The 25142-nt window shown below is 40.5% G+C and overlaps 1 protein-coding gene across 1 annotated transcript in view; it reads left to right on the forward strand.

Moving 5' to 3' along the window:
* The first annotated feature begins 522 nt into the window (after positions 1 to 522).
* Positions 523 to 25142, forward strand: part of LOC131246692 (uncharacterized) — a 37420-nt gene continuing 12800 nt past the window's right edge. The window contains exons 1-6 of the mRNA XM_058247042.1: positions 523 to 1047; positions 6370 to 6532; positions 7505 to 7705; positions 18327 to 18572; positions 21465 to 21615; positions 22227 to 22298. Coding sequence (XP_058103025.1) covers positions 741 to 1047; positions 6370 to 6532; positions 7505 to 7705; positions 18327 to 18572; positions 21465 to 21615; positions 22227 to 22298 — 1140 coding nt within the window. The 5' untranslated portion in view covers positions 523 to 740. The remainder of the gene's footprint in view (positions 1048 to 6369; positions 6533 to 7504; positions 7706 to 18326; positions 18573 to 21464; positions 21616 to 22226; positions 22299 to 25142) is intronic.

The following is a 25142-nucleotide window of genomic DNA, read 5'->3' on the forward strand; positions in this document are numbered from 1 at the left end:
TACCTTTCAGTGGGCCCCACTTGCCAGAACTCAAAAACGCGTAAACTGTAACAACGCGGCCATAACTGCAAACTGAAGCCAGGACCTAGCTGGAGATGGACGGTCGTGGGATCCACTGTGATGTATTTGTTTTATCCACTCCGTCCATGCATTTTGAAAAAGCATTTTCGGTTGTGATTACAAAAAGGATGAGGATCGAATACACAAGTGGACCACACCATAGAAATCAGCGAGGATTGAATGCCTACCGCTGAAAACCTATCGGGAACCACATAAGTTTTGGACCAAGCTGATATTTATTTTTTCCATTCAACGGTGGAGATCATTGTAACCATTGCTTCTTGTATTGTGGTCCAATCGAGCCTTAGATCTTCCCCTTTTTAAATAACGCCCTAAATTTACCATTCAAAATGGATGGACGGCGTGGATAAAACACATATTTCACGTTGGCCCCACAGAGCCCCCGACAGACCGTCCGTCTCTAGCGTGGGGGTTGTACCCAATCCGCGCCAAAACTGAAAGCCCGAATAAAGAGGCACTCGGCCCGAGCATGGTATAACACCTCAAAAGCACGAGTGTACGACGACACGCTCGTATTTCTCACTCACTCACTCACTCGCATTCCCAGCTCGGTTCTCTCTCAGCCGTCCGATCCCCGCCTCGATCTGGCCCACCCGCCGGCGTCTGACCCAACCGTCCCTCGACGGCCAGCGGCTCAGAGGTTCCGATCCGAATCGCGGATGAAGCACCCTCGGAAAAAAGGGCCGTCCGTACAAGCAATCCTCCTCGTCTGCACGATTTCCACCTGCCTCTGCCTCTTCCTGGCCTTCCGTTCGGTCGAGCCGGAGCTCCCGACCGAAACCATCGAGAACCCGTTCCGGTTCGGCACTATCCGAGAACCGGAAACGGATCAGCAGATTAGTCCACGTCAGCAGCAATCTTCGTCCTGCGCGACGGTCGAAAAGATGGGGGAGACTTTTGCAGAAGGATCCGGAGCTGAAAGCCTCAGAGTGAGGAAGATAATCGAAGATCACTTCGCGTTGCACGGTACGTTACGGTGCGTCGGCATTCTCTCAAAAGGGGCCCAGTTCCGTAATCCGAGGGACTACCCGAAACCGTAGTTTCACATGGGTTCTCTAGTGTATTTAGTAGCCCGCCAACCATCGATCCGAACCGTTCATTGGGTTCGGATCGTCCTATTAGCGTTGAATGTAATGCTGCAACGTATAAATTGGCTTTGCCGATTCCAAAATGGTGCATCAAATGATGTATATAGGTGTACTGCTGGCGAATCCAGACGGTCAATTTGGTAGAACCATCTACTGGTGGCTAATGGTACAAAAACTACACTGATTTAAGAAACCCAGCCTCCTAATTAGATCAATTCGATTTTGGGCCGTTGGTCCATCTACATTGTCACATTCATCGTCAATGTTCTACGAAGAGAATAGATCCAGCAATGCTGATCTTTTGGTTGGACTTTTGCTTCTTCTTGTGTGTGTATATTTGAAAAATGGTCCATTCAGTTGGGAATTTTGCAATTTCTATTGGATGAACGGTTCTGATCAACTAGGATGGACTGATTTGTAGGGTGGAGTGCTTGATAGACTACAGTTTTGGGTAGTGCTGTGGACTACCCTTATCTTTCACTTGGACATGTGCGACTGTGGAGGGATGCTAACTGAACTTGAGGGAGCATACTTCGAACATGCCACACATGATCCAAGCCGGTCATTGCCGGGTCCCACAAGCTATTTGCGGCCTTTTTAAAAAAAAATTCAAAAAATCATTTTTTATTGAATGTTTTGCTGTTTTAATGGTAGAATATGATATGTTAATTATAGTAGAACATGTTAATGTCCATTTTACAGATTGTTGTTGTCATTTTATATTTTTTTCTATTTACACATTATTTTCGGTCTTTTTAAAAAAAAATTCAAAAAATCATTTTTTATTCAATGTTTTGTTGTTTTAATGGTAGAATATGATGTGTTAATCATAGTAGAAGATATTAATGTGCATTTTATAGATTGTTGTTGTCATTTTATATTTTTTAATAATTTTTTTCTATTTACGCACTATTTTCAGCCCTTTTTTTTTAAAAAAAAATTGAAAAATAATTTTTTATTGGATGTTTTGCTGTTTTAATGGTAGAATATGATGTTTTAATCATAGTAGAACATGTTAATGTCCATTTTACAAATTGTTGTTGTCATTTTATATTTTTTTATAATTTTTTTCTATTCACGTACTATTTTCGGCTCTTTTTTTAAAAATTCGAATATATTACATATGTAAGATATTTTCATATTACATTCATTCTAATATATCTATCATTGATGGTAGATAGTTAGAAAATTAAATATATGAGATTTGCAGTCAAATCCAGGTTGTCTGGTTCATAAATTCATCAGACAATCTGATACTACTTCTCACCAAAGAGTGGACCGTTACACCACCATAAGCATGTTCCAATTTATAAATGAATGCATATTTGGAATGCTTAGAATATTCCGGATTTAATCCATATTTTTTCATATTTTTTTAGCAAAAAAAAAAAAAAAATGCACTGTTACGGGCCATTACGCTCCCATATTGCTGTTACACCCCCGTATCGGTATCGGTATCGGAGGGCACCGTTACGCCAACCGATACCGATACGGGATACCTTGGTCCACTTGGTGGCTCCTACAATAGACGACCCACAATAGAACCACATTGGTCATGTCTCCTAGCCATTAGATCTATTGCCTTTAGATGGACAATGATAACATCAAAATGATTTATGGTCCACAAGGTTAGAGTCCATTAATTTGAAGTTAGGATCGGTTAATCAATGTGATTTTTGCACCGTGGTTCAGTCACATTAACACTCTCAGATGGGTGGTCCATGTTCACCAACCATACAACCACTTTTGTGGAGCTGAGTAGCAATGAAACCAAGACTGGTTTCATCGAAGAAAACTAGAAAGGAACTCTTACCAAAATGTATTGGCAAATGAAAACAAAAATCACACACACAAATCAAAGGGATAAAGTGTTTTGGAGATACTCTTCAAGTTATCTTCCATGGAATTCACATTTCTATGCACACTGGAACCTTTTATTAGCACTAAATCATGTGTAGGTCATCTTTCCAAAAATAAAATAAAATAAAATAAAATAATAAATAAATCATGTGTAGGTTAAAAAAATCTCACCAAAAACAGTACAATGTCGAGGTTGGTTGGTTCGGCCACCCTATGACATTAAGAAAATACCTTTCCCATGCAATGAAGGAGACCAAAGGTAGCTAATTCCTTTACCATGGCATCTGTAATGGTGGGTGGACCAACCATATAGTAGACCATCCAACTACTATATTTATAAATTTCATGAGTTAAAGATACTTGGTAAGTAAACTGTGGAATTTGCATTCTTATGAAGTTTCTATGATGCTGAATTTGTGTAGAGAGTTGTGTTTCACCGAGAACATGGTTCGTGTTTTGAGGGGATGTTTTTGATTGGACTACCTAATGGCATTTGGAGAACCGCCTGGACAGTTGTTTCCATTAGAATATTCTGAGGTCCAATTTCAAGGTATTACGTAATGGTATCGGCCGGCATATTGCGAGTTTGTTGGCCGATACAATATGGCCTGTATCGGCCAAGACAGCTCTATAACAGCCATTTTGTTGGGGGAAAATGTTCCAAAATTATTGGTTAAAAAAATGAGGATCTCAAATATGGATTCTTTTTGTTTTGGACATACATTTGATGGTGTAACGGTCCATTCTTTGGTAAGAATGCCTGTCAGTTGGGTAGTGTCAGCTTGACCTGCTAAAAGTTAACTAAATAGGATCCATTTGATCCATTTGAACACAAATCAAGCATGACTTGGTGGATTAGGGCCCATTACATGTAAATACAACAAAAGATGGAAAAATGAAAAGAAGTGTATGGTTTACCCTTTCTCAAATTTCTCAAAATGATTCACTCTGTTTCGAGTCATCAAATCCTATTCAAAATTTGTGTTTTGATCCTCAAAATAGCCTAGATCTAATTTAAAATTAGTTTATAAGCTTCCTCCATGGTTGAAATGAAGAAAGAAGTGGAACAATGAGAGACAAATGAAAAAAAAAAAAATCTATATATTTTTTTCAAAATGGGCCCTTTATGGCCATACTGGCCCAGTAACAGTGCCGATACAACACCTTTTCTCATAAAGGACCAATTCACCCCCATTTCTTGTGGATATGTAACCATTTCTTAATACCATCCAACGAAAAGCATATGCTTCCTCTAACATCGGTGTCCCTAAATAGTTTGTCAAACTGTGTGGAACTCTTTTAAACAGCTACATTGTGCTGATCTTGAGGGCCTATGAGAAGCTACAATAAGAAGAAAAAGGGGAGAGAGAGAGAGAGAGAGAGAGAGAGAGAGAGAGAGAGAGAGAGAGCCCAATAGGTCTTATTCAACTATTATCCTTTCCACATTCTCCCTCAGCTTGGAACAAGGGCTAACATGATCAAACCTAAGATTTTTTATTTATTTTTTTCACTAACAAACTCATTTCTCACTTGTAGTAGTTCTTTACAATTATTATTTTAGAGAAACATCACTAACAATCAGTTGCATGTAGCTTCACACATGCCAACATGATCTGGGTTGCATGATGTTCAGATGGAATCGGTTGTACAAGATCATTTATTCCTCTTTATTCTGTTAACCTATATGCAAAGTTGATTAATGAGTGTTTCTTTTTGCACACCAAGAGTACCATGTAGTTTTTCTGCTACTTGATTTTTCCTATGATAATACAGTACATGCATGCAAATATGAATATATATGAATACATATTAATGCATGCACATATGGATTTATATGAATATATATATATATATATCTATATATATATATATATATATATATATATATATATATATATATATATATATATATGAATACATATTAATGTATATTTGATGCAGGACATAAAATTCAAGTATGATGTTCAAGATTTTCAGGCTTTAGATCACACTAGTTCAGAAACAATTACAGAAAATTCCACATTCCACACAAAAGTTCAAACACTCAATCAAGGGGAATCTTATGCGGATCCAGGCTTACACATGCTAGGGCTAGATCAATCAAAATTATAGACCAAACAAGAATCAAAGGAGGGTAAATTCATCCATACATGCACAGAAATAATTCCCCCAATCCAAGGGTTTCAGAAATTTCAATTCGGGAACCCTAAGGTTGAAGAAAGGGCATAAAATTGGAGATTTGAGTAATTTAGGGTTATATTTAGGGATTTTGGGTGAAAGAGGAGTGAAAGAAAAGAGAGACGAACCAGAGAAGTACCGCCCGTGTAGACAGTAGCAATGGCCCAGACGCACGTGTGTGGGGCCCACTATTCAGAAAAAGGCCACCTTGGCCCTGGTCGGCCAGGGATGGACTCCAAAACTTCCAAATCTCAGCTTGATTCGACGCACGGTTTGTGCGTGGTGTTCCACCGAAGTTTCATCCCTCCTGCAAGGCCAGATTCTGGAAATCTGCTGTAGAGAGAAAAACGGCTGCAAATATTGATGGATTTGTAGATGGAATGCTTGTAGGAGAAAAGAAATATGGATGGAAGAAGGTGGGGGCGAATCGCGATAGGTGTGGCTTCGCACCACGGTAGTCACACCCAATTGAATCTCCACAACTCAGAAATTTAGAGGAGCAGAAAAACGCAGCAATTTTATTAATCTTCAATGAGAAAAAAAGAAGAAGAAAAGAATGCAAGGAATGCCTAATTATAATAAAATCCTATACCCTAAAACTCGCGCCATGTGCGCAACCTATTACTTGGAGACGAAATAATAAAAAATAACAACTAATCAAAGCAATCTAAACCGTCCATGATATTCCTAATAACAATAATAAGCAAAATCCAAAGTACTAGATTATTTAAAATAGTGAGCACGATCATGTGAACCCATGGTGGGATTCACATGCCGATCGGGTCCACTCCAAGGAACCAAAACACAGTCCTCTAACTACGAGGCCCTCCCTGAATATCGTCATCGATTCAGATCAATGGTGGGGCCCTCCTCCTCCTTGCGTACGTGTGTAGGGGGCGTGCGTGTGCGCGTGATGTCCCCATCGATATTCTTGCACAAATGCATGGATAGAAATGGGTTTTCTAATGTAAATATGTGAATTGTTGAGAACTGCTGCTTAGTTAATTTCTTTTCTTCTGCTTTGAAAACTTTTAGTCTTCTCTATTTGAAAATGCAAGCAATGTTTGTTAGGTAGATTCCTATCATAGTTTTGAATTGAGAAGAATGTTATGCAAAACAAATATGAGATTGAGAGTACATACATATTTGATTCGCATGCCAGGCGCTCCTAGAGTCCGAGGGCTTCCTTCAGACCAGTTCTGCAGACAAGGTTTTGTGATAGGGAAAGCCTCAGAAGCAGGGTTTGGCAATGAAATGTACAAGATCTTAACTGCTTCAGCATTAAGTGTGCTGTTGAATCGGTCCTTGATTATTGGGCAAACCAGGTATTCTCTTTTCAACTCCATGGTTTTTTTTTTTTTTGGTTTTAATTTCAATAATCAAGCAGGAATGCTGTTGGGTTGAGTTTCTGCAGAGCACATGTTTCCATGTGGATATGTAGCATATGTGCACAAGATCTGGGCCACTTAACCAGTGGCTCCTCCATGTATGTGCCATGCCCTAAAACTAGGTCGATGAGATGATCCTAAGTGCACGATTGGAGGAAAGATTAACCACTTATTTTGGGTCCTGTGTAAATTGAGTGGTCAGGATCATTGGTTCACTGTGATTTTTGGTCCAGGCCATTAATGGTTTTGCCTGTGCTCGAATGGTCCAGATCTCGCATGCATCCACTACTTCCCCAAGAAGAATTCATGTCATGTGTGCAGTTAGCATAACTGCTCGAAAAAGCATCAGTTTTTGTTTTGTACATGAACTGCTCATGTTTTGCATTAGCTCATGACCTGTAGACATTGATTGTCAACATTCATTTGAATGCTTAGTTGGTAGTTGCTTAGGGCTCGTTTGGCAGCGTGGATTTAGAGGCATTTGTGAGATTTTTTTACTTTTACTTTTACTTAAAATTTTTTTTTTTGGGTCAGTAGCAAGGATTGTGAGGGGCCTCAAAAGAGCCTTTTTTGCATTCCCACCTCAAAGCTGATCTGTCCACTGGATTCCACTGGATTTATAAACTGCTGCCAAATGAGCTCTTAGGCTAATTGCTTAGGCATCTTAATCGAAGGTACAGAGAACTAATTGCTTAGGCATCTTATTCCTTTGATTGATAGTTAGGAGATTTCTCATAGATGAGGGTTCCTTGCCATTTACTCATCACTGGAATCATTGTGCTATTTAGCATTTTGTGCATAGCTTACATTTGTCTTCCTACTGTCCAACAGTAGAATGTTGTAATGTACTTTTGGCTGAATTACATTTCGAGATTATCTTCTAAATACTCTTGTAATCATTTACATCAGGGGCAAATACCCTTTTGGGGAATACATTTCATATACCAATCTTTCATTCACATTGAGAGAAGTCAAGCATCTTTGGAGACAGAATGATTGTGAAGGCAAGTATGGAAGGCATCTCATTATGAGAACGGATGATTTCGAGAAGGCATCAGAGACAAATGTCCTTTGTAGCGATTGGAGGAAATGGAAGCAGCCTATTATATGGTAAGCATAAAGTTCAAATTGCAAAGTTCTGCCAAGTAGAGGGAGGTAAATCTATGACCTTAGTGGAGGCATCTACTGTGCGTGAAAGTCGTATTTCTGTGGGATGCATTTCAAAACTGATATTGAGGGAAGCATTTGGATGGACCATTGAATTGAATTGCAATGGTTAGTACAATGAATTGGAAACGACTAAATTGCAATTACCTTCATTAGCATTCATATTGAGAGGACAAGTCTCCAGATTGGAATTATGTTACTTTCAAGCTCTACTCTAGACAACTGAAACCATTATTTGAGGGTACTTTCTGATTATGAATATGTTGGAAGGTAGTCACAATTTGGTAATTCCCTCTATCACCATTGCCATCATAGCCTTGTCCTAGGCTTACGTGAGCGGGGGGCAGGGCATTCCCTCTACAATGAACTAACCATTGCTAGGTTTGTCAATGGGCTGGCTGGCCTGTTGGGCTTTTTGAACAGGCCATTTCTGTTAATGGGCTGGCTTGGCCTACCGCTTGTCTAGCTAATAACGATCAATATTCCATCCGAACACAACTTGACAATTGTCTAGCTAATTGGAAATGAACAAAAAATGCAGGGGAAATCACATCTCCATTTTAGATTTATTTATTTTCCCGGGAGCAAATCTCCATCATATAGAATGTTTGATTTTTTTAGAAATAAACATTGTTCGGAGTATCCCTGATATTATCGAAATATCCCGATATTATCTGTATCTCCAGCTCGGCGGTACCGATAACATTCCTAGCGATACTGATAACATCAGTGGTCTCAGAAATTCCAGGTGCCGGCTATGTATCGTTAAGTATTGCCAGTATTTTTGCTATATAGATTCTAGGTGTCGCTTCTATCGCCAATGGATCAATATTGCCAATATTTTCAACTATGTAAATTTCAAGTGTCGCTTGTATCACCAATGGATCGATATTGCCAATATTTTCAACTATGTAAAATTTAGGTGTTGCTTGTATTGCCAGTGTATCGGCGATATTTTGATAATATCGCCAATATACCGATATCGCCAAAAATCTATTTATTAAAAAAACTCCATTTCTTCTGGAGGGTGATCGGCTCGCTACCTCAGCGGGCTTATCCTTTCTTTGTTTCCCTTTTTCTTTTTCAATGAAAGCTTCGTTATTTCTCAAAAAAAATAAAAATAAAAATAAAAATCCATTTCAATTTTTTTTATATGGGTGTATGGTTGTATGCAATGTTCAAATTGTCGACAATAATATCAATCATATCACGATATTATTGTTATTGCAATATGGGAAATATCAAGACCACAGTCTTTTGTTTCCTTTCCAATTTTCGATGATTTCTTGGCAAAATATCTTGTGATGTCGATATTTTGAAATATCGATAGATGTATGGTTGGATGGATGGATGGTATGGTTGGATTGGTTTCTCACGACATCACATGCTTTTAGGCCCCTACTAAATGGAAACTTATTACATGTGCATTCTTTTTGCATTTTTTTAATTCCTAAATATGCAAATATGTATATTTTAGCATCTCCTGAAGTTTCACTGAAAATTTCCATCATTTTCCCCATGGTTCCTCAATATTTCCCCGCATTTCCGGTTACGGCGATATTGATATTGTTTCTGTATCTGTGGCCAACGAAACTTGTAGCGATATCGATACTTCAAACATAGGAAATAAGATCCCAAAATCTCGTCACTTCACCTTAGGCATCAGGTTTTCAGTTAGTGTTTCTGAACATGAGAGAAGGATACGTTCAATGAGGCAACCGGACTATGTGTGTCACTGGAAATAAAAAGAGCTTCGTTGGTAGGAGTGGGGCTTCTAGTAACACCATTCCTTGGGCTAGGAGTGGGGCTTTGCCCATGGAGGGTGTCTGATATGGTCAGGGAAGCTTTGGAGAAGTGCGATCAAAAGCCTAGTCTATCTTTGGTCCCTCCAAATGCAAACGATGAGGCTGATTCTTTAGCCAAAGAGGGATCGTAGGGGCCTAGTCTCTAGGTGGTGGACAGAAGATAGGTCTTTGGGGTTTTACTTGGGCTGTGGTGTTTCCTTTTCTGTCTTTCGGGTGCTAGCCTATGAGGCTAGTGTTGCAATTGTCTTTATAGTGCAAGGCCATTTTGCTCTTGAGCCTGTGCGGTTTTAGTTTCTTCCATACCTTTTAACAATATTTTCATTGCTCATTAGAAAAGAGAGCCTCCGTGGTTCCAAGTCCACATTAAATTCCCATTTAATCACATTCTTAGAATCATCTTTGGCTATCAATGGGCCATACAAAAGTGATTTGCAGATCTAGGGGCTTTAATGCGATGCTCTTGGTTCAACCTCATTTTATTCTATGGGATTCAAAGGAGCAAAATCACCACCAGTTTTGAGACACATTTTCACACATCCCTTTTCTTTGTTACCTTTCCAATTTGATACTACAATTTTAAACGTAAAATCTTTATATTGCATCCTAGCCATATTTTGGTATTGTAGGTATTGAGATGTTTTCATATTATCAATGCATTTTTCATCATATTTAGCAAGTGTGTTGTTCCCTTGGTTTTTAGGTTTCTTTGGGTATTTCTTTTTCTTTCTTTCTTTCTTTTTTTTTTTTGTCTAAATATAATTGTTCTTCCTAGTGTTCATTTATGATAGAATGATGTGAATGGAATTAAACTTTGCATCTGAGAGAAGGCTTCAATATTATTGATGCCAAGAGTCTGAGTATATCCCTTAACAAATAAGCGAGCCTTCAATCACTCAACTATGCCATCGGGTTGAAATTTAATGGTATACACAAACTGACAACCAATAATACTTTTACCGGCAGGAAGACTAGTAGCTCCCAAGTGTTGTTCTGATGAAGTAAACCCATTTCTTCTTCCATAGCCTGCTTTCACTCCTTTTGTGACAAGTTGTCCTGGTATGACTTAGGAACAAAATGAGATGAAAAAAGATAGGGCAAATCTACGAAAGGTGAAAGTGATGCGGACACAGGTGCATTCAAGGTGTACCAACGAAGAAAGCGCCAACCACAAGTGTCGTCCTTGTGGATAGGCGAATATTGAGGAGCTGAAGACCTTTCACATGTGATTGGACATATAGAAGACCCCACTTAGGGAAGACACATGTGAAGGAAGATTGGAGAAAGAAGACCGAGCGCCCAAACTTTCCCATACTTATGTTATTTGCGCGTTTTTTGACTTAGTTAGGGGTCTTTTAGTAATCTTATATCTTTATTTGCTTATCCTAGGGGTATTTTAGTAATTTTATGTCTTTATTTGCTTATTTAAGTGGGGTAAAGCCCTAAACACGAATTTCAACTATTGATTAATGAAAAGCAAACCCTTTGGTTGCTTACTTCCTCTTTTCTCTCTAATGGTGCTTCTTCTCTTCCCTTGATCTTCTTCTAATTTCTTCTTGGGCCCCTCCAACTTCTTCAAGGTAATAATCTTCTTCCTTCTATTTTCCAGTTTTGGCTAATCCTTCTTCGATCAAAATCTTGAGAACCGATCTAAACCCTAAACCCCCAAATTCTCAAATCCCTAATCCGAGAAACTTCTTGGTTCTTCGGACTAGTGATCTTCATTGATCGATTGGGTGTGACCATGCAAGATCGGGAGGTCTCATCCCTCGCCGGATCCAACCTAAGTAGTAATTGAATTCCATACTCCATGGTTGTAGTGATGGCCCGCTCCATTGCATGTTTCCTTTATAATTTTCTCAGTTATGATGATTACTGTTAGAATTTTAGATCATTTATTCCTTTTATTTCCGCTGTTTAATTATGTCCATGAGCATGCATCATAATTAGGGCCGTCCTGCGTCAAATTTGGTATCAAAGCCTAGGCTTGCATGGTTTTTGTCTAGATCGAGTTATCAAATTAGGGTTTTGATTTTTAGGTTTAACTTAGGAAAGTTCCAGGTTTAGAAAGTTTTCAATTTAGAAACTTTCCAATTTTAAAAAGTTCCTAATCTGGAAAATTTTCAGATTTGAGTTGTTTCCTGTTTCAACTTAATTGTGTCAGTTCATAGTAGTTTTGCATTCATCGCATCCATCTTGAAAGTCATAACACCTAGTAGTCTAGTTAGGTAGAGTTTGGTTCAAGTCTTCATTGTATGCCCACGAGAAGAGGTAGAGGTTTCAGACTTCAACCTACCATGAATAACGAGCAGTTATCTGAGCAACTTGCTCAATTGATACAAAAGATAACCGCCCTAGAAGCAGGTCAAAGGCGTGAGTTTGCCCGCCTTGAGAACCAAATTACCACTACCATGACTAAGGTGGAGCAACTAGAGGCGTCCCAAAAGGAAAACCCCGCTGTAGGGGAAGATGCGCACTCCCAAGTGGAAGGAATCATGGAAGAACGTGCTGCCACACGTGGTGGTAGTGAGGATAGAGATCGTGGTAACGGTCGTGGTGTGGTGCGAGAGGTACGAGCCACATGTGGTCATCAAGACCGTTATGATCCAGATGAGCGTGCGATGAAGAGTGTGAGAGTTGAGGCCCCGAGTTTTGATGGGCGCTTGGATCCCAAGGCATTCCTTGACTGGGTTGCTGACATGGACCACTACTTTGAGTGGTATGGCATGTCAGAAAACCGTCAAATGCGGTTTGCTAAGATGAAGCTTGTGGGTCAGGCCAAGCTCTTCTAGACCAACACCGAGCGTAGGATAGAGAGAGTTGGTAGAGCCCCTATCACACATTGGTATGAGATGAAAGAGAAGTTGAAGGAGAAATACCTTCCTCTCTCATACCGTCAGAAGCTCCTTGACCAATGGCAATCCTTACGCCAAGGGTCAATGCCTGCCGCTGACTACATCGCTAAATTTGAAGAGTATGTGATGCGATGTGATATCCGAGAAGACCCTCTAGTAACGCTCTCGCGTTTTAAGACGGGCCTTTGTGCGGATCTTCAGCGCGAGCTTATTACTCAGCCCTTAACGGACTTAGATGAAGCATATCAAGTCGTGCAGGAGTTAGAGCAGTATCTGAAGGCTCCTGTCATTCGTCGTTTTGAGTCCCGAGACTCCAATGCTAGATCTAGTTCCCAAGGAACTAGACCTAATATTGGTAATCAACCTAGGGCACAGGCGACCATTCCGCCTAGGCCTAGGGAAGACAAGGGCAAAGGGGTTCTTGGTGCCGGTCCTAGTAATATGAGCCAAGTGAGGTGCTATGAGTGTGGCAACCTTGGCCACATGTCTAATCAGTGTCCTACGAAGAGCCGTGGGAGAGCCTTAGTTATAGGCGAGCCCCACGAGGGTGGAGATGACCAGGGTGATTATGAAGTTGAAGAGTATCACCCTGAAGGAGGACTTACTGATGAAGAAGTGGATGGAGAAGCAACGCTTGCAGTAGTCAGGCGTGTGTTAGCTCAGTCTAGAAGTAGTGCTGACTGGCGTCGAAGCACTATCTTCTACACTATTGCCAAGTGTGGTGAAAAGAATTGTAAGGTGATAGTGGACAGTGGAAGTTGTCAGAATGTGATTTCCACTAGCACCTTAGATCGCTTAAAACTGAAATCCACACCTCATCCAGACCCGTATAAAGTTTCTTGGGTTGACAAGACATCCCTACCTGTCACCCAGCAATGTCTAGTCCCCATCGAGTTTGGGTCATACAAAGAGTCCCTGTGGTGTGATGTTTTTCCTATGGATGTGGGACATGTTATCCTAGGTAGACCGTGGCTATTCGATAATAATGTCACGATCTTTGGCCGTTCGAATGCGTGTACTTTTATGTATAATGGTAAAAAGATCAAACTTAATCCCATGCCACCTGAGAATACACTAGGGAAGAAGAAGGATGAGAAGGCAAGTGAGCCTAGAGAAATGGGGAAATCCAAACCTAAGTCTTTATATATAATCAGCACAAGAGAGTTTGAAAAAGAGGCTAAGGAGAATTCTATGGTGTATGCCCTTGTGGCTAGAGAAATTACACCTGAGGTTCCATCAGAGTTGCCCTGTGAGGTGACCTCGGTCCTGAAGGAATACAGTGATGTATTTCCTGAAGACTTACCGAATGAGTTGCCACCTATGAGGGACATACAGCATGCCATTGATCTTGTCCCAGGGTCTACTCTACCGAACCTTCCTCACTACAGGATGAACCCTGCAGCGCATGCAGAGTTGAAGAAGCAAGTTGATGAGCTTCTGCAAAAGGGTTTCATCCAAGAGAGTATGAATGAGTATGAGCCCGTGTGCCGTGCCTGCATTGTTGACGCCAAAGAAAGACGGCACGTGGCGCATGTGTGTGGACAGCCGTGCCATAAACAAAATTACTGTTAAGTATAGGTTCCCTATACCTAGACTTGATGATATGCTTGAAATGATGGCCAGGTCCACTATATTCTCCAAGATAGACCTCAAGAGTGGATATCACCAAATCCGTATACGCCCAGGAGATGAGTGGAAGACGGCGTTTAAGACGAAAGATGGGCTGTATGAGTGATTGGTCATGCCCTTTGGCTTGACTAACGCACCCAGTACTTTCATGCGGGTGATGACACAAGCTTTGAGGCCGTTCATGGAAAAATTCTTAGTGGTGTACTTTGACGATATTCTTATTTATAGTACCACTAAGGAATCACACCTTGAACATTTAAAGAAGGTCTGTAGTGTCCTTAGGAAGGAAAAGTTGTACGCTAATCTTAAGAAATGTGCATTCATGTCTAGCCAAGTTGTGTTCTTAGGATTTATAGTGTCATCTGAAGGGATGCGCGCAGACCCTGAAAAAGTCAGGGCCATAGTTGAGTGGCCAGAACCAAGGAACATTCATGAGGTGCGAAGTTTTCATGGCCTAGCAACTTTTTATCGTCGGTTCATTAGGGGTTTTAGCACGATCATGGCTCCCATTACCGAGTGCATGAAAAAAGGAGAGTTCGTGTGGTCCAAAGCCGCCGTCAAGGCTTTTAAAGAAATTAAGGGCAAGATGGTGGAAGCTCCTGTCATGCGTCTACCTGACTTTTCTAAAGTCTTTGTAGTAGCGTGCGATGCATCTGGTGTCGGTATAGGTGGAGTGTTGAGTCAAGAAGGACACGCAGTGGCCTATTTCAGTGAGAAACTGAATGAGGCAAAACAAAAATACTCCACTTACGACAAAGAATTTTATGCGGTAGTGCAATCCCTGAGACATTGGCGACACTACCTCCTACCGCAAGAATTCGTTTTGTTTTCTGACCATGAGGCTTTGAGATATTTGCATTCTCAGAAGAAACTCAACCCAAGGCATTCCAAGTGGGTAGCGTTTCTTCAGGAATATTCGTTTGTTTTGAAACACAAGGCCGGGGTTGAAAACAAACCAGCGGATGCCCTTAGTAGGAGAGTAGCGTTGCTCAACTCCTTGAGTGTAGAGGTAGTCGGATTTGAGCAACTGAAAAATGAATACCCCATATGTCCTGATTTTGGGGGTACTTACGCATCGCTCTTTAGTGACCAGCATATTATGGGTGAATATGTTCTTAAAGATGGCTTTCTTTTCAAGGGAGACAGACTTTGTATTCCCCATATGTCCCTTCGTGAATTCCTCATCTGGGAGCTTCATTCAGGAGGGATAGCTGGCCATTTTGGTCGTGATAAGACCATTGCCCTCGTGGAAGATCGTTTCTATTGGCCAAGCCTCAAGCGAGACGTAGCCAAAGTTTTAGGGCAGTGTCGAACATGTCAGCTGGCAAAGCAAAGAAAGCAAAATACCGGGCTGTACACGCCATTGCCAGTGCCACATGCTCCGTGGCAGGACATTAGTATGGACTTCGTGCTCGGGCTTCCCAAGACTATAAAAAAGCACGATTCCGTTTTTGTCGTTGTGGACCGTTTTTCTAAAATGGCGCATTTCCTCCCATGTTCGAAGACGTCAGATGCGTCTCATGTTGCTCGTCTCTTTTTTTGATGGTGTGGTGCGTCTCCATGGGTTACCTAAAACCATAGTGTCTGATCGTGATGTTCGATTTACTAGCTATTTTTGGAAGACACTGTGGCACATTATGGGAACTCGTTTGCAATTTTCTACTGCTTACCACCCACAAACAGATGGTCAAACTGAAGTGGTAAACCGTAGCCTTGGAAATCTTCTACGTTGTCTAGTGGGTGAACATGTTAAGACTTGGGACCTAATTTTACCAACTGCTGAACTTGCTTATAATGGGTCAGTTAATAGATCTACAGGGTTGAGTCCTTTTGAAATTGTAAGTGGTTATAAACCTAGAATGCCCATAGATCTCTTACCTATGTCTGTTACCCAAAGGTCTTCTGAGTCAGCCGATGCATTCGCACGCCATATTTATGATTTGCATACACATATTAGACAGCGGTTAAATAAGAGCAATGATGATTATAAAGTTTCAGCTGATTCTCATCGTAGAGTGCAAGAATTTCAAGAAGGAGACTATGTAATGGTGCGAATAACGCCAGAGCGATTCTCTCAAGGATCTGCAAAGAAATTACAAGCGCGTAGTGCTGGACCATTCAAGATATTACAAAAGGTTGGGTCCAACGCGTATCGGGTTGACCTTCCACCTGAAATGAGCATTAATCCAACTTTTAATGTGGAAGATCTAGTCCGTGCCCATACTCCCATTGTTGATACATCGTCCCTTTCATGGCCTTTTTCTGAGTTTGCTACCCAACCCCTTCCACCCTCTCCTCCACCCATTACCCATAAAGAAGCAATTGAAGAAATCTTGGATGACGAGATAGTATCCACGAGAGATGGGGGTTTCCAAAGGTATCTTGTCAGGTGGAAAAACAAACCATCGTCTGAATCTACGTGGCTGTCGGGCGACGCATTGCAGGGTATTGATCCAGATCTACTCGAGCGCTACAAAAGTTTCAACTCGTCGGAGTCGAGTTTTTCTCACCCGAGGGGAATTGATGCGGACACAGGTGCATTCAAGGTGTACCAACGAAGAAAGCGCCAACCACAAGTGTCGTCCTTGTGGATAGGCGAATATTGAGGAACTGAAGACCTTTCACATGTGATTGGACATATAGAAGACCCCACTTAGGGAAGACACATGTGAAGGAAGATTGGAGAAAGAAGACCGAGCGCCCAAACTTTCCCATACTTATGTTATTTGCGCGTTTTTTGACTTAGTTAGGGGTCTTTTAGTAATCTTATATCTTTATTTGCTTATCCTAGGGGTATTTTAGTAATTTTATGTCTTTATTTGCTTATTTAAGTGAGGTAAAGCCCTAAACACGAATTTCAACTATTGATTAATGAAAAGCAAACCCTTTGGTTGCCTCCTTCCTCTTTTCTCTCTAATGGTGCTTCTTCTCTTCCCTTGATCTTCTTCTAATTTCTTATTGGGCCCCTCCAACTTCTTCAAGGTAATAATCTTCTTCCTTCTATTTTCCAGTTTTGGCTAATCCTTCTTCGATCAAAATCTTGAGAACCGATCTAAACCCTAAACCCCCAAATTCTCAAATCCCTAATCCGAGAAACTTCTTGGTTCTTCGGACTAGTGATCTTCATTGATCGATTGGGTGTGACCATGCAAGATCGGGAGGTCTCATCCCTCGCCGGATCCAACCTGAGTAGTAATTGAATTCCATACTCCATGGTTGTAGTGATGGCCCGCTCCATTGCATGTTTCCTTTATAATTTTCTCAGTTATGATGATTACTGTTAGAATTTTAGATCATTTATTCCTTTTATTTCTGCTGTTTAATTATGTTCATGAGCATGCATCATAATGAGGGCCGTCCTGCGTCAAAAAGACAAACACTGAAAATAATCAAATTTAGAGATAGGGTGGTTAGTACATGTACGCTTACCTTTCCTAAGAGCAATAAAGATATCAGAGAAATCAAGAGATATAGGTAGAGTGACTGGATCAATAGGCTCAGAAGAAGCTATGGTGAATGGCATATCATGGTTGGCAGCACTATCTTCTCATTTTCACTGTGAGTAAACTTTGAGTGTAGGTGCAACAGAAATGGACAAACCAGTGGGAGGAGGTGCTTGGATACTGTCTTCTTCAACCTGAATAGGCATAGGCCATTTGAGCAGGATTGAGTGGACTCAAAGAAGGCAACATCTGCACAAATAACTTGTCTTTGAAGACAAGGCCTATGATACCCGTAACCCCTTTGTGTTCTAGAATACCCAAGAAAAATACATTTAACTCATTTAGAATCTAATTTATCATGGCCCGATTCCAACTTATGAACAAAGCATGCATACCCAAAAACCTTGGGGCAAAGAGAATAATGGAACACCTGGAAACAAAACCGCATGAGGCGATTGACCCCTCAAGGGAGTAAAGGGCATTTGATTGAGCAGATAGCATGTTGTTAAGACTGCATCACTTGAAAAGCTTTTTGGAACATTCAAATGGATCAACAAGACACGTGTCACCTCAAGAAAATGACGGTTTTCCCATTCTGCAACACGGTTTTGTTGTGGAGTATGGGCACACAATGTTTGGTGCAGAATACCATTGTGATTTTGCACAATGGTCTATCTTCATGATGGCCCACCAGATTAACACTCCTGTTTTCCCTCAACATGTGTCATTTGTACCGTGGAGATAGTAGCGACAGCAAGCTGCCGTCTCCAGAAGGCTCTATGAACTTCTCTAGCTTTTTCTCTTATACAGATTTACCTTTGAATTTCTGTGGCAGGTTTCAAGGCACAACAGATGCAGTCGCAGCTCAGTTTTTCTTGAAGAATGTACATCCAGGAATGAGGAATGTGGCTTCTCTTTTATTTGGAGATCCAGGAGCTCTTCAGTCTAGGCCTAATGTATTCGGGGAGCTGATGCGAGTCGTCGTATCTCCTTCACAAGTTGTTGAAGAAGCTGTGAACCAGGTTCTCAATGGTAGCGCCGGTCCTGATGTGGCATTGCACATGCGCATGCGTATGAACAGGTAATATCCTGTGAACTGCATTCTAATTTTTTTTTTTTGCATGATAGACCATAGTTAGCAAAACTCCATTTTAAACTTTATTTTTAAAAAAAAAAGAAAACTCATACAATTTCTTCAACATTTAAAATTCAGAAGATTGGGGGTAAAAAACTCGTTTGTTGGGCAAACTGAATTAACCCCCCTTTTCTTTTCTTCTTCTTTTTGTTTTTTTGTTTCTTTTGAGGAAGGTTTAGGGAAAAAAAAAAACAGACATTGGTATTTGACATCCATTGATAGAACTGAGACGAAGGTGAAATTTTTTAGTGGAGACATATCGTTTATTCAAGGACAACTTGAAATTTAAGGATTTGAATAATGGCAATAAATGATACTTCTTCTTCCTTTTCTTCTTCTTCTTTTTTCTGAAGGGTAGGCAATGAATGATACTAATCCACCATTTACTTACCTATTTACAATTTTACTCATGGACATCTATCCATTTTAATCGAAGATTCTCTCTCTCTCTCTCTCTCTCTCTCTCTCTCTCTCTCTCTCTCTCTCTCTCTGGTTTTAAATCTTACTTACATACAATACATGCACACATGCATTTATAGTCTTTTTTTCTTTCACTCTGTTTTTTAATCGAAACTGTATCAAACCAATACTTTTCATTCTCTGACCTTTTGTTTCCATCTCTCTGACCGAAAATTTGACCATCTTTTTAATGAGTGAAACCAAATTAATGTGAAAATTTTCACATTCCATTTTTAGCTATCTAGTATTTTGCTAACTATGGGTTAGACAGCAAGATGGGCGAGTTTATGTGGATTTATATGGCTTAGGTTGGGTGGGGAAGCATTTTTTACTGATTTAACATGGTTACAAAATATTCGTAGTACAGTATAAGTTATAACTCGCGGGAATATATGAGTGATGAATAATCATAGGATCAGATTGATCTATTTTCAGATGAGGAAATATATAATGCTTAATTGAGCATTTATTCAAACCAGCAAACATTGATGTGGCCCACCTTTTGGTGATCCATGTTGTTCGTGTGGTGGGCCACTTGGTGGATGGTGGGGATATAAAAAATCTCCACATCAGATGATCCTAACCAACCAGTTTTTTCCCCTCTGGTTCAAGAACGTCATTTACTCATTATAATCCATTTTTGTTGAATGGCTAGGATCATCTGATAAGGCGATGTTGTTGCATGACCAACATCTTAGATCACCCAATAGTGGGCCTGGTACCATTGTTGTTCAAAAGAAAAGAACAAGGAAAGAGAAAAGAAAAAGAAAATCCCTGCCAATCAAGCGTCAGAGACACATTTTCCATCAAATGATCTAAATCAATCTGAACCATGAGATGAATTTGTAGTTACTTGACTTATTTCTAACATTATCAGGTATCCCATGGCCATGGTTCTTGTGAATGTTTTTAAGTATATGGCATTTTCTAAAGTTTTCCTGCTGTAAGCAAGAATTCAGAGTGCACACTTAAACAATTACATATATTGGACCTATTTAGTCATATATGGACATATGATCATCATCAATAACTTATTCTCTGTTATTTTCTTCATAAGAAAGAGTTGATGAACAAACAAAATACCTCTTTCCCGTTCATGAAGTCAACCTTGTTCATTTTCAAGTACCCCATTGTATCAAAAGAAGTGGAAAAAAAAAGAAGCACTTGTTCTTGAAGAACATTGATGTAAAGAGGGGGGAAAAAGAATCAATTGTGAAGAACTGTGATATGGTCTATTTATTTCTTTATTATTATTGTTATTGGAATGGCGAATCTACTTTTGTTGTCTTTGAATGGTAGAAAAACTAAAAGCCCCAAATGATATCTCATCGATCTTGTGACTCTGCTCAAGCTTACTTTTGATCTGTTTTGTGTTCATATGATATATTTTTGTGTCAAAATGGAGCCTTGCAGTCTGCAAATTCAATTGCTTGAAAGATACTACTTTCTTTTCAGCTAATTCAAATTGATTGTAATGAGCATCCAAAGATTAATAAAATAATGGGCCGAGGTATTATGGAAGACGCTGGATTAAAACAAAAAAAAATGCATTTATTTGTTCACCATAGCAATTATACAGGTGGAGCTCACCTTTTTATAACCTAAACCGTTTTATCTAGTGGTCGCCGTCATGGGTTGATGCCATGCCAAAATATCTCCCATATCTGATGATCCTTGTCCTCTGGTCAAAATGGACAATCACAACCAATGATCCACATTCATTGAGTGCCCAATCTGACTGTTAGGATCATTTGATTGCATGGGGGGTTGGGGGGTTGCTATGTTTGGGCTTGCCTGGCCTCCATGACTGGGCCCGCCATATGGAGGTTTGCTTGAATACATCCCGACGTATCGTACTGTGATACACTCTATCCAATTACATTTGGGGTCATGTCAATTATCTAAACAGTTGGCACTACGATGAAGTAATCTGTCTCAAAAATCTTCAAGGTTGCAAAATCGTAGGCCTTCAAATCAATGGCCCACAAAACATTTGCTTATGGAGACGGTCAATATGCAACAAAAAAAAGGTTAAATAACCAGAGCGCTTACGTCTATTCCATTTGGGGCGTTTCATTACTAGGTATCTCCATTGACAGTGAGGCCCATCTTGTAAATGGTTTGGATCACCAAAAATGGCCCTGGGTAAAATGGATATAGTCCTGATGTATCATATTGTGATATGTCAGGATGTGTTCGAGTAAAAGTCCACCATATGGTTAGCATGGTCACCAAAAGGTGGGGTCCACATGTACAATTTATTGGCCTACACAAATTCTCAATCAAACATTGAGTATTTTCTCCAAGATGCTTTTCTTACACTCTAATTGGCTATGCCACTCTGACCTTGATTAATATGACAGTTTTCTGAGCTTCCAGGTCTATAAGGGCCATACGGGCTGCATTGAATTGCATCAAGAAAGCCTTGCATAGTTATCAACAGAATGATGCAAGGCCTCAGGTGGTTTTGGTTTCAGATACACCTTCCCTTATTAGGGATATCACACCAAATTTGACGGAATTTGCAGAGGTAGATAACTTGCATATCAGTTACTTCCGTATATGTATTTTTTGTACTACTAGCAGGCAGCAGCTACCACATTTGGGCTCAGGCTCCATCATTGAAGCTAAGAGTTCAATCCCAAAATTTCGAGATAGATTTCCCTCTTACTTGAATAATCTGGAAGGAATTCCAGGAGGGCCCTATGAGAATTTAGAAGTCTGTCGCTTTGATAAAGCAAGGGATTCTGTGATTTTCTTATCGCCATGCTATGGCAAGTGGACTGAATCCCACTCTCCAAATTGCATGGCAATGTGGAAGGTGCCCACGAGATGGCCGTTCATCTGGTGGGGCTCCACTGTGTATGTGTTGTGTCCCAGCAATTGGGCTGGTCAGTCATCATGTGGGCCACACGTTTATGTCAAACATGGATTGTTGGTCAATATTTATTCATCGCCCATTTTTCATTATGTGGGTCATCCAATGACTGGACCAGCATATTTTTCTGGCTGCTGCACATACATGGTGTGGCCCACCTGATCAGCCATCACTCGGATCACACGTGTCGGGAGAATAGGATTTGAACACTCGCATTTCTCTTTCTTATTGGGTCGTGATGCAGTTCTTTTCTACCATGACAGGTCATTCATTTTGATTACAAGCGGTTCAAAGGGAATCTTTCCAGTGGGAGCACAAATGCTGTACCACATCAGGTACTGTGAGTTTTTGCATTTGTGTGCTACACACTGCATATTTTCATGTTATGGGGCTTACCAACAAAGTAGTTTTCTCTTGTTGGGAGATTCCTTGCTTTTACGTCTCTAGGCCTAGGAATTATGACAAACTGTAGAATCGAGGATGTAAGAGAACTTGACAATCTTGATATGTCGTAGTTTTATGCATCCAAAGTGGGGTTGCAACTGGGCATGTCTGGGCATGCGGATGTCCATGTCTAGCTTGTGAGCATGTTTTTTTTTTTTTGAAAGATGATATTTTTATTGAAAAGGAAAGGGGAAACAAGACAAACAAAAAGGAAGCAATAGGGAAAAGAAAAGGCAAAAGAAAAAAAAAACAAAAAAAAAACCCAAAAAAAATAGAAAACCGGCTGCTCTACAGAAGGCAAACCCCCAAACACCCTAAAAAACCGAAAAAACAACAGGACCCCCCAAGGCCTATGGGGCCTAGTCCTAAAGAAAACTAACACTCTGGAGAACACCCCTACTGTCATTAGAGTTGGGCATTTCTGACCCGATCCGGTGGATCCGACCCGATCCGAACCGAACCGAACCGACGGCCTAGATCGGTGCGAATCTAGTAGGGCCAATCAGATTCGATCGTTCATCGGATCAAGTTCGGATCAGTGGCCAATCCGGACCGATCCGATCTGGGATCCGATCCGCACAATGTTCATTAAACACTATTTCCTGTAAATGTTGTCCACTTGAGATCGGGATATACCTCATTTTTAGTTTAATACCATAAAATGATCTAGAAAAATAGATGGACGGCATGGATGAAATAAATACATCATGGTGGGTCCACAGAGCACCAACCATCAACCATGGGTCGGTGGCAGGGGAGTAGCCAATCCCTTTTTCGGCTCATGGCTCGAGCCTTGAGGTACACATTGAGCAGTGAGATCTGAGAGAGAGAGAGAGAGAGAGAGAGAGAGAGAGAGAGAGAGGGAAATAGTTCTCCCATGAGCTCGAGCTATGTGGCCCCCACCGTGATGCGTGTCGAACATCAACACCTTACATTTGATGGGTCCCCTTTAAATTATGCGATATCCCAAAAATCAGCCGTATACGGAACTCAGGTGGGCCATACCATCTAAATCATGCAAAGACATTCCTAAAACATATAAAAGCACTTGGTGGGGCCCACCTAAAATTTGGATGCATCTGAAACTTGGTCTGACCCCTCATCCAAGTGGGACACACATAATGAATGGTCTGGATTTGTGAACCACACCTCGGTGGGCCTAAAAAATGATTATGAATATTATAATGAGAGGGTAACCCGTACGGTAAACGTGAAGCATTCACAGACTGGTATGGTCCACTTGAGCTTTGGATATGCACCAATGTTGGGTTCAACCAATAAAATGATCTGGAAAAACGAATGGACGGCGTGGATAAACCACATGCATTCACGGTGGGCCCCAATAGAGTTTACTTAGCACGGTGGATAAACCACATGCATATACGGTACACTAACGCAGTTTCGTGCCATGCACTGCACGTCAACACAACAACAGGCTGTGTAGATAGGACGCGGATTTCATGCGAAAGGCTATGCTTAAAACTTAGGTGGGGTCCACCGTGATGTTTTTCAGAAATCCACTTCGTCCATCCGTTTTGTGAGCTCATTTTAGGAGATGAAACCAAAATTGAGAAGGATACAAGACTCAAGTTGGCCATACTAAAGGAAAAGGTGGTTAAGGAAATTTCTACTGTATACCTCCCTAGGTTCTAGGGTGATGTTTACATGCCATCCATACCGTTAGTAATGTCATTTGTTCTGGGATGAACTGAAAACACAAATAATAGCATGATTCAAAACTTTTTTGGCCCCACGAATATTTCAACTGTGGACGTTCAATTATCACGTTTTTGGCCTACTTGAGCATTGGATACGGTTCATTTTTGGCCTCATATCTTAAAATGAACTCAAAAAATAGATGGACGGAGAGGATTTCTCAAAAATACGATAGTGGGCCCCACCTGGGTGCCCAGCGTTCCTGCGAAAGGCTTTCGCAGGAAATCTGCGTTCGTGTAGATACATGTCTCGCAAAGACGAGCGGAGCCTCGCCTCGAGCTCCGAGATGTACGAAGGGTTCAAATGAGATCAAAATTACATGGGCCCCACAATGATGTATTTATTATATCCATACCGTTTATCCATTTTTCGTGATAATTTTAGAGCATTTGCAAAAATAAAATAAAATGAATCATATCTAAAGCTCAAATGGATCACACCGAAAATAGCAGCGAGGATAATGATTTTCACCGTTAAAAAATTCGTTGGGCCCACCATAACGTTTATTTTCCATCTAATCCGTTAATAAGGTTAAAATATACATATCTTTGATAGGAACGGCAGATGTTTTCGGGATTCTGCAAATTCTGCGGGTTGGGTGTTATCTAGAGCTAAATCGCTAATTATTGAATGGACTACCCATGTAGAATCCATGAAGGATTCCAATCTTTTGTTTCTTGGCTTGTAGCCTTTGTCTGCTATCTCAGTAGTATCGGTTGCTGTCCTTGTTTTCTGTTTTTTTTTTTTTTTTCCTTTTCTTTTAATTAAAGTCTCGTTATCTTTCAAAAAAAAAAGGTTAAAAATACATGGATGAAGAGGAAACACAAATTTCATATTAATCCAAAACTTCCGTGATCTCCAAAAGCGTTTTAATGGTAAACGTTCAATCCCCCACTGTTTTTTGCAGTGTGGTCCAACTGATCTTTAGATCTATCTTATTTTCCGGCTCAAGCCTTAAGAGGAACTCTCCAAATGGATGGACGATTTGGATATAACACATACCTTATAGTTTGACCCAC

This window comes from Magnolia sinica, chromosome 5 (genome assembly GCF_029962835.1).
Source record: "Magnolia sinica isolate HGM2019 chromosome 5, MsV1, whole genome shotgun sequence".
Classification (NCBI taxonomy): Eukaryota; Viridiplantae; Streptophyta; class Magnoliopsida; order Magnoliales; family Magnoliaceae; genus Magnolia; species Magnolia sinica.